Here is a 9,800-nt window from a genome sequence, read left to right on the forward strand (position 1 = left end):
GGGGCCGGAGGCGGCTGGAGGCAGACCGGACGCGCTCTCAGCCCCGCCAGGCGCGGCGCACGTGGGTGCTGAAGGGCGGCGAGGCCGAGCCGGGCCGGGAAGATGCTGTTGTCCCTGGTGCTGCACACCTACTCCATGCGTTACGTCCTGCCCGCCGCCGTGATGATGGGCACTGCGCCCACCTACGTGCTGGCCTGGGGCGCCTGGCGCTTGCTCTCCGCCTTGCTGCCCGCCCGCTTCTACCGGGAGCTGGATGACCGGTTCTACACCATCTACCAGAGCATGGTGCTCTTCTTCTTCGAGCGCTACACCGGCGTGCAGGTGAACCCCCCGCGCCTGGCGCCGGGAGTGGGCAGCGAGCGGGGCGGGGGCCCGGGGGGGAGGGCTGCATTTGGGGCCACTGCCAGGCTAGCTGCCACGTGGAGGGCACGGGATCTGTCCTGGCACTTGTGAATCCACCTATCGCCGTGCTGCTCGGGTGCCGAATTGTGCCACTACATGGACTGCTCAGAACGGGCTGAGCCTGTTCACCCAGCGGCAAGCATTTGTTGCAGCTAACCTGGTGCCCTCATAAATACTTAGGCAGATGTTAGCCTTGCTCTCCCTTCTGGTCTCACTGAGATCAGAGTAGCATGAAGGCAAAGAAAATATACTCAGAGCACCACTGGATCTTGTGATTGCCCACCTAATCCTCTGTTTGCACAACCTCTCCATTCAACCTCGTTGTCACTCCTTCCTGGTCTTGTCTCGGTTTTGCAACTAAGCAAGCTGTCCTTGATTGCCGCCACCTGCCTTGAAGCTCTTGAGCTGCACCGTTGCGAATCAGTAGTAAAACTCCTACTGACTTCTGTGCAGGCTCAGGCCTTTCCATTGTAAGCTCTTGGGGGGGCCCCGACTCTCTTATTTTGTAAAGAATCATCACAATAAGTTTTTATCTGGCACTTTTCATTCACCACTCTTAAAATCATAGTATTGTTATGCTCATTTTACAGGTGTGGAAACTGAGTCATACAGTGGGGAAGAGACATGGGCACAATAATGCTGTGGAATCCAGACACATGCACACACCAGTTAGTGTTTTTAATAACTGAACCATGCTGTCTCTTTTGCACAGTCATGATACTAAATAGACAGTAGGTAATAAAATAATAGTCACATGAGTAAGGCAAGCAGGATTAATGAAACTACTAGATGTTACTATTGCTACCCAAAGAAAAACTTGAGTGACCCTCCTTCAATCCTTTGCAAATAATGGATCCAACCGTATCTAGTGCTGAGCACTATGAATACAGCTTGAGTCATAATTGCCCATGTCTGACTTTGGGTTTCAGGTTGGACTTTTTCTATTATCCCCTAATTCAAAGTAGAGGGAGTGTTAAGGGGATATCTTTGAGATAAAATAGTATATGAAGTGAAATTCCTTACTATATTGCAAATAATAGTTTAAATTATTATAACTAATGAAAGTAAACATAACTTCTCAATATTTGTACTGCTCATTTGCGTAAGTTTTGGGCCAACTGAAGTTAATAGGAGCTGTGATCACTCAGCAGCTCTGAATTCAGGTTCAAGATCTCAAGTTAGGAACCCAGGATTGATGACCTCTCTTGCAAGTTTCAGCCTTCTGTTGCCCCTATCAATATGCATATGTGTGCAAATAATTGAACCTCGTATTTATAGAGCACCTTGTCTTAGAGACTCTCAAAACACTTTACAGATATTAATGAATGAAGTCTGCTAATGCTGCTGTGAGATGGTTATATCTCCATTTAGAGTAGGAGAAACTGAAGTATAGAGATGTTAAGGCCTACGTTTTCAAAAATGTCTTCGTTATGGATCCCCATTATGAGTCACCTATGCCCTGTTTTCAGAGCAACTAAGCACCCTTTATAGGTCCAACTGCAGTAGTAAGAGCTGCAGGTGCTCAGCACCTATGAATATAAGCCCTAAGTGTCTGAAAATGGGTAACCAAAATAATGGATGCTTCTTAAAATATAGAACTAAATCATTTGACCAGGTTCACATAGGAAGTTTGTTACAGAACTAGAGATGGAACCCAGATCTCTTGACTCCAGTCCTGTAACCAGACTATCCCTCCAAGCATGAGCGTTCTTGGAGACTTCAGGAGTAAATGATGTGCATATTTTTATTTACAAGCTTGTTAGTGCCTTTCAGTGCTACACTTGGTCTTCTCCTGTGTGGAAGTTAAATGCATAAGGAGCACTAACTCTTTTGATTTGTGATAGAAACTAGAACAGGGGGGGAAGGATAGTGCTGTGTTTAAGGCACAGGACTAGGATCTGGGAGTTCTGTTCCCCGCTGTGCCACAAATTGTGTGACTGTGGCCAACTCAATTAACTTCTGTCTCCGTTTCCACGTCTGTACAATCAAAAAAACAATATGTCCCTATCTCACAGGGTGATGTTAATTGCTTACTTTGTTCACAGCTTTGTATCTTCCATCCAAAGATCTCAGTACATTATTATTTATTAGAATTGATCTGCCAGAGGTGAAAGGTTAGCCATTTAACTCAACCAATCTTAAGGACAAAATTCAAAATCAAGACTATATGTATGATATAAACCATAATAGAATAAGTATATGGTTCACATTTCCTATTAGGAAGGTGCCTTGGGGTAAGTATTATGAACAGGACACTTACCATTGAAAAATGCCTGCTCTATTGAACATTCCAGCACTAACTCATAAGAAAATAAGAATAGAGAATGCCAAGGAAAGACATAGAAGGGCAAACATCAAGAAAACCACTGGCTGTGCCAATACTGTGCATTTTTCTTAATTTCCCCTGGTTGCTTCACTGCAAGTCTATCGGTGATGGCAACATAGACCATCAGCTGCTATTTTTGTCATAGGATCAAGTAACCCTGCTAAGAATTGCAACAGTGGATGATCTTTGGAAAAAGTGCACTGCAGGCAAGGCTAAAAAGGAAGAGGGAACAGAAAGGGAACCAAAAGCTAACGAAGGGGAGACTCTCCAAGACCAATGCTTGTGGAATAATGCTTGTGGCTTAAAACCAGGAGATGGAAAAATAAAGGGAGTCAATTATTTTATTGAAGTCAATAAAACTACACATGTATTTAAATGCTTTGCTGGATTAGGGCCTTAAGTGACTTGCTCAAAGTTGTACAGTGAGACAGTGGCAGAACTGGAAAAGATAATTTTATTTGAGACTGTGTCCTATCCAGGATTCTTTGAAATTATTATATTTGCATTATTTGTGGATTTTTAATGCAATAATATATCTATTCTGTCATAACTATTGGATGTGCCTGCTTTTAAAATCCTATCTGTCGTGAAATTTCCATTGATATCAATGGGAGTTTTACCGAGTTAACACTGTGAGTTTGAGGCCTGTATGTAGATTATTTTTTCAACTAAATTAAATAATAGTGTATCTTATTTTTGCAGGAATGGAGAGGAGAGGAAAGGAGGTTTCTGTGTAGCAACAGCTGTTAATCCACAAAGTATCTAATTACGCATAATTTTTTTCATTCCTCATAGTGTTTCTAACCAACTGAGTTTATAAAAACAAAACCCCTCCTCCATGCTGCATCTGAATTTTAACTTTATAGCAAACACTTTAAATTTAAATTTGCGAAATAAAATGGAAACTGGGATATATATTTAACTATGTAGAAGAGCTAGTCTGATGTCCTAATAACCTATAGGGATTGGGACTAGAAATTAAATTTAAATATATACACCTCTACTCCGATATAACATGACCCGATATAACACGAATTTGGATGTAATGCGGTAAAGTAGTGCTCCAGGGGGGCGGGGCTGCACACTCCGGTGGATCAAAGCAAGTTTGATATAATGCAGTTTCACCTATAATGCAGTAAGATTTTTTGGCTGCTGAGGACAGCGTTATATCGAAGTAGAGGTGTAATTGTATCGCAGAACTCTAACACTATAAGAACCACTGCTCCAGTATTTTTGTTTTAGAGTGTGGTTCTGGTACCTTCTTGCTCAATCATCTTTTCTTCCTATATTTTCTGAGTCATATCTGCTTACTTTCCTGCCAAAAATATGTTTTTTGCTCCTGTTAGCTTTGCAGATCCCATACAGCAATGAAAGAGAGAACTAGATTTTGTTGTGGCTCTCACATAATCAACAAAACTGTTAATGAATTTTCAAATGCAGTCTTATTACTGGTAATGATACATGTCTTGGCTTTCAGAACCCAGAGTGAATTTACAGAGCTGGCAGTTAGAAAAAACTTCCTAACCTGCAAATGAAGTCCGTTTAGACAGACATATTTTTGTGATTGTACACATGAAAACCCATGATGCTACTTAGAACCATTTTCAGTGTATGACTATATTTTAACTGATATTCTTGCACTTTATTGAGAATCACGTGCTTTAAATATTTATTAAAATAAATCCGCATGCTACATTCTGACAATGCCCAGGAGCACTAGCTTGGATTACAAGTGTATAATACTGAAATGTGTAAATGCAATCTACTGAAAAAATGGGGCATGGATAATCGCCACATTCCTTTCCCTCTCACACATTTATATTGTTGCAAGATCATTGTATTCTTAAGATACGTTTCTATTTTTTTTTGACTTTGCTGTTGAGTCCCCTTTGCTCTGCTGTGAGTTATAGCAGTGTCACAGTATGTTTTTTCTAGCTAGAACATATACAAGACGTTTAAACACTTTTTAAATTTAATTTACAGTGAATAGAAAGTTTGATAGCAAAGGATGTTAACTGAATGACTTGGTGGGTCAGAACGGCTACTGACACAAACAGGTGCAACTCCTCTGAGTCATTGGAGTATCATTTGCTATGCTAATTGTGGATTTGGCCCCAAGTTTCTAAATCTTCAAATATATGTGGGCTCTTTGCAGTTGCTCACTTAGTGTATTAATTGTTAGGATGTCTCTTGTTTCTTTTTGAATTCACCTTTATGTTCTGAAGGAGTTCTGTACCCTGGCCTATACTTCTGGGAGCCCAGAGTTTGTATGTTCTTATTTCAAGGTGTGACTGTGAAAACTAAAATGATTAAAAATACTTCTGTGATTAGAGTGCTTGAATGGCTGAAAGGATTGGTAATGGGATATGATAAAGCCTTTCACCTCTGTGACCATTTAGACCAGGGATTCTCAGGACAATTTTTTTTGTGGACTGACCTCAGAGTGTGGCCACCAACTCTTGATGGTGGCTGCTCTCATATTTTTTCCTAAAATACTTGTGGGATGGAGCCAGAAATCCTGGGTCCAGATCCTGAAGCCCCACAGACGGGGTCTGGGGATGGGGCCCAAAGCCGTGTGGCTGGAGCCTGAGGACTGCTGCTGCACAGCCAGAGCCCAGGGCTGGAGCCCAAAGCCCCATGACAAGAGCCTGCCTCTCCTGGGCTGAAGCTCCGACTGAGCCTCACTGTCCTGGGAAGGTGGGGAACTCACTGGCTGCCTGCTTCTCCAGCATTGTGCCCCAGGTGTCTCCAGAAGGAAGCGGGGTCCAACCCCTGCTGGCAGCCCCAGCAGCCAACACCAAGGCAGTGCATCCAGAAGCAACAGGGAGGGGCTGCTACTTTGCCACCCCCCCACCCCCAGTCACAGCACAGGAGGCTGTGGCTGCAAGTGGCCACGGTGGCTGCATTTGAGAAACGCTGATTTAGACTCCTATCCCAGTTGCTGTCAGGTTGATGAAATTAATGCCTGTTGTGTTTATGCATGTCTTTCTGGTGAGGGGTAAATGCTCTTGTTTATAATCTTTTCTAATTTTGTTTGGTATTTGTGTTGACTGACAATGTAGAAATATTAAAGAAGAAGCCAGAGTGATGATTTCTTTAAGAATTATTTTGAAGCTGCAGGGTTTTGACAATGATGTAAAATCCATGCCTGATTTACTGTGATTTTTTTTTTCCCTTGTCCAACATGCACACATCTGCCTGTCTTTCTCCATCTGCACCCTCTTTGGAGCAGAAAATGTTAGAAGTGATGCTTCAGCTAGGAGCATTGTGAAGTTCTAATTTTAATGAGGCTCAAGTTACTAGGGGAATTGGATGTCTCTCATTGGTAATGCTTCCACAGTTATAGTCAGTACAACCATGTTGTTTCTAACATCGATTACAGAGTATGTGCTACATCACAAGTAGTCTACATTGTATAATATGCTTTCTGCAATGGGAGTTAAAGTTTGGACCTGTATACATTAGTAGACAAATAATTTTTAACACGTTGGCCTTGTCTGTACTGGGAAAATGGCGTGGTGTTAGAAAATGTGCTGACTAACACATTGTTAAAAAACAGCTTGGCTTCTAATAGACAAGGACAGCTGTGTTTAAAAATGTTAGCTGCTGATGGTCGGGAATGCCTTGTTTGTCCTAGAGCTCTCACTGATATTGCCACTGGTGATGTTATAGTAGCAGTCATGAGGCATGTTAGGGGGGAAAAGTCCAGTATAGTCACAGTCTCGTATTTCTGTCTCATGCTAGAAGCTCTTAGTGAAGCAAATGGGTGGCAAAAGTTTGGGAATGGCTAAGGGGACAGGTTTGAGACTATAAAGAGTGTGTTGAGGAAAATGAAAGTTACTATCCCCAGAAAGGTTTCAGAGGGGTAGCTGTGTTAGTCTGTATCAGAAAAAACAGTGAGGAGTCCTCTAAGGACTCCTTGTTTTTATCCCCGGAAAGGACATCCCTTTAGTGACAGGCACTACAGAGGGGTGCTAAATCTCATGATATAAGGTAATGAAACAAGGAAATGTTGGGATCTGACCCTTAGTTTTAAAATTATGACCCATTTGTTTGGGTCTGACTTCAACAAACTTTAGAAAGGATCCCTACTTTTTCACAATTATTTCCCAACAGGACATTCACAGACGGAGGCTGGTTTTAGAAAAAACTGTCTCACTAGGGATGTTCGATAGATCAGGTGGGTTCAGTAATATTTTTTATTGGACTAACTTAGGGATAGTCAGGAAAAGGATTCTTATTAAGGAATATGTGCCTTATATAGTGCAATACTTCTTTGTGTATATTATTGTACAGATGTTATATGATGCTGCTTAAGCACAGTGGATAAAGTTGCCAAACGTAGATACCTAACCACAAGTATCTACAACACCTGGGCATTGTAGCGAAGGCGCAGCAAATGTTATTCCTCTCCCCAAGGTGGAGTACCAGCAGCACTGTAGCTGCAGAGTCCGAGCGCTCTACATACCTTGCCACTGTGGATGGGTAGTGAGCTAGTGTGCCCGGGGCTCCTTTACTGCGCTGTAACTCACGGGTGTAGCTAAGCTATAAGGTAGGGGCCAGCGCTGTGAGATTCAGTTAAACCATGCTGGACCTGAAATTCAGAGGTGTTATGTTCTTGTTGCTCCCATTGCCTTTGATTGAAGTTGTGGGTACTTAGCATTTCTAAAATCAATCTTCTATTGTCCAAACCAAAAATAACCTAAAAGCTCAGGCAATTGGCAAACTATTAAAAGCTTGTTTGGACAATCTCATAAACTGCACTGTCTTTTTAATCTCTAGGTTATGACTGTACTTGAGTCTTATAATGATATCAGCGATCTATGGTTATGTCTGTATCTAGTACCAACATGTGTACTTGTCAGTAAATATAAAGTTATGCATTTAGGGGAATCCTAAGAAGTCAAAAATATGTGTTGGATACAACTAAAGAGAAAAGGATTTATGAATAATACAGTGGGGGATCAAAACAAAAAAGGGGGTGTGTTTGAAAGCAGGTTAAGCTGCAAGAACAAGAAGATGAACTAGGATTTACATTTCTAAACAATCATTTAAACAATCCTGTTTGTGACTGAGAGTCAGGAGATTTACTTTAATCACAAAGACGATTGTTTAGATTGAGAGTCAAGAGATTTGACTTAATTTAACAATCCTGTTTGTGATTAAATCAAATCTAGTGCTCTGTCCGTCTCAACCTCCATATAGGGATAGTTTCCTCAAATACATTTTACCCCAGTGGTGTCTGAGCAACTGTCCCTTTCTGAAAGGGTGACCAATGTGTAGCTGTTGCCTTATTTAGTGTAGTGAAACCACCTTCTCTTTGTCAAGCATCTATTTTGCAGATTTTCCTACTTTGATTGACCTTATAACTCTTCAGGAATTTTTTGAATTACATTGCCCCTTTTTTGGCATCATAGTTATTAACTGGTGGATAGTGGATCATGGAAATATCCACAACAGCTTTATATTTAATACAACCAAATAGTTTGTGTAAAGTTGACTGTTAATAGAATGAAAAAAGACTCCTTTATATTCGGTATAGTGCCCCTCTTGCTCTTCTATTGCCACTCTAACACTCTGGATTGACAGTGAATTACTTCAGACTTAAAGTGGTATAGCAGAGTAGAATTTATCATAGCATCCCTTAGTAGTGTTAGATTTGAAAATAGGCTTGAATGAAAGAGATCCTGACACTGCAGATAAAAAGAAGTGTTCTGTTGAGAGGAAAAGGTGGATTAACCTTCTATGACTTCCCTTATCTATTTTGGATTATTTTCTAAAGAACTTTATGCAGAGTAAAATGGGGAAAATCTTCCCTTTCCCCTCCCTCTGCTTTTGTCACTCAGTATGTGCAAAACAACCCCACTATAATAGATGGGGAGCTGGATGCTCGTAAGTATTGGAGGGAAAGACTAGTTTGTTTCAAGTTATTTTGATTTGCATTTAAAATTAGTCATTCATACCTGGGTGAATTCTGCTTATATGAACATATACTTATATACTAAAAAATTAAATTTCAGACTGCATCATGTATATAACATGAATTTCATTTACAGAATCACACATTGCTGTTAGACCAGAAAGTGTTGGCGATCTAAATAAAGCACTTTTGAAAAATTTTAAATAACATTTTCAGAAATAACTTTGGAGCCTGAGTTCTGCTGAAAGTCAATAGTATTTAGGCTTCAAAATCACCTTTGAAAATAAAGAATAGCATTTTCACTATCTTCCTTTTCCATCCCTCATGATTCATTGATAAGTATGCACCAGCCGAAGAGTTTAGGGCAGAATTGGGCAAACTATGGCCCGCAGGACCCTCCTGCCCAGCCCTGAGCTCCTGACTCGGGAGGCTAGCCCCATCCCCTCCCCTCCTGCTCCCCCTTCCCCGCAGCCTCAGCTGATTGTGTCACCAGTGCAATGCTCTCTGGGTGGTGGGGCTGCAAGATCTTGCCAGATCGCAGCTCTGCAACTGCACTACTCAACCTGGTGCTCTGTGCTGCGCGGTGGTGTGGCTGGCTTCTGTCCTGGTGCTCTGAGTGGCGTAGCTGTAGCGCTGCCAGCTACCGGTGCTCTAGGCAGCGCGGTAAGGGGGCAGGAAGCAGGAGGGGTTGGATAGAGGGCAGGGGAGTTTGGGGTGGTGGTCAGGGGGCGGGGGTGTGGATCGGAGTGGGGCGGTTGGAGGGTGGAGAACAGGGGGTTGAATGGGGGCAGGGGTCCCGGAGGGGGCAGTCAGGAATAAGGGAGGGGGGGTTGTATGGAGCGGTGGGGGACAGTCAGAGGCAGGGATTCTGGGGGCAGTCGGAGAAGGGGTGGCTGGATGGGGTAGGGGTCCTAGAGGGCAGTCAGGAAGCAGGGGGTTGTATGGGGCAGCAGGGGGCAGTGAGGGGACAGGGAGAGATGGATGGGGCTGGGGTGCTGGGGCAGCCATCAGGGGGCGAGAGGTGGGGGGGTGGATAGAGGGCGAGGGCTGGGCCTCTGACCTCCCCTAACTGTCCCTCCATACAATTTTGGAAACTTGATGTGGCCCTCAGGCCAAAAAATTTAGTTGGATGGGGTAGGGGTTTGGGGGCGG

General features: G+C 42.8%; 1 protein-coding gene across 3 annotated transcripts in view; it reads left to right on the plus strand.

The window, feature by feature from the left end:
- The window catches only part of AGPAT5 (1-acylglycerol-3-phosphate O-acyltransferase 5), a 119,253-nt gene continuing 109,453 nt past the window's right edge, over positions 1-9,800 (plus strand). For 2 of the 3 annotated variants that reach the window (XM_075063717.1, XM_032772584.2), the window contains exon 1: positions 7-321. In XM_075063717.1, coding sequence (XP_074919818.1) covers positions 103-321 — 219 coding nt within the window. In that variant the 5' untranslated portion in view covers positions 7-102. Of the gene's footprint in view, positions 322-9,800 lie in introns of all 3 variants that reach the window. The other variant, XM_032772575.2, reaches the window with a different exon arrangement.

This window comes from Chelonoidis abingdonii, chromosome 3 (genome assembly GCF_003597395.2).
Source record: "Chelonoidis abingdonii isolate Lonesome George chromosome 3, CheloAbing_2.0, whole genome shotgun sequence".
Lineage (NCBI taxonomy): Eukaryota > Metazoa > Chordata > Testudines > Testudinidae > Chelonoidis > Chelonoidis abingdonii.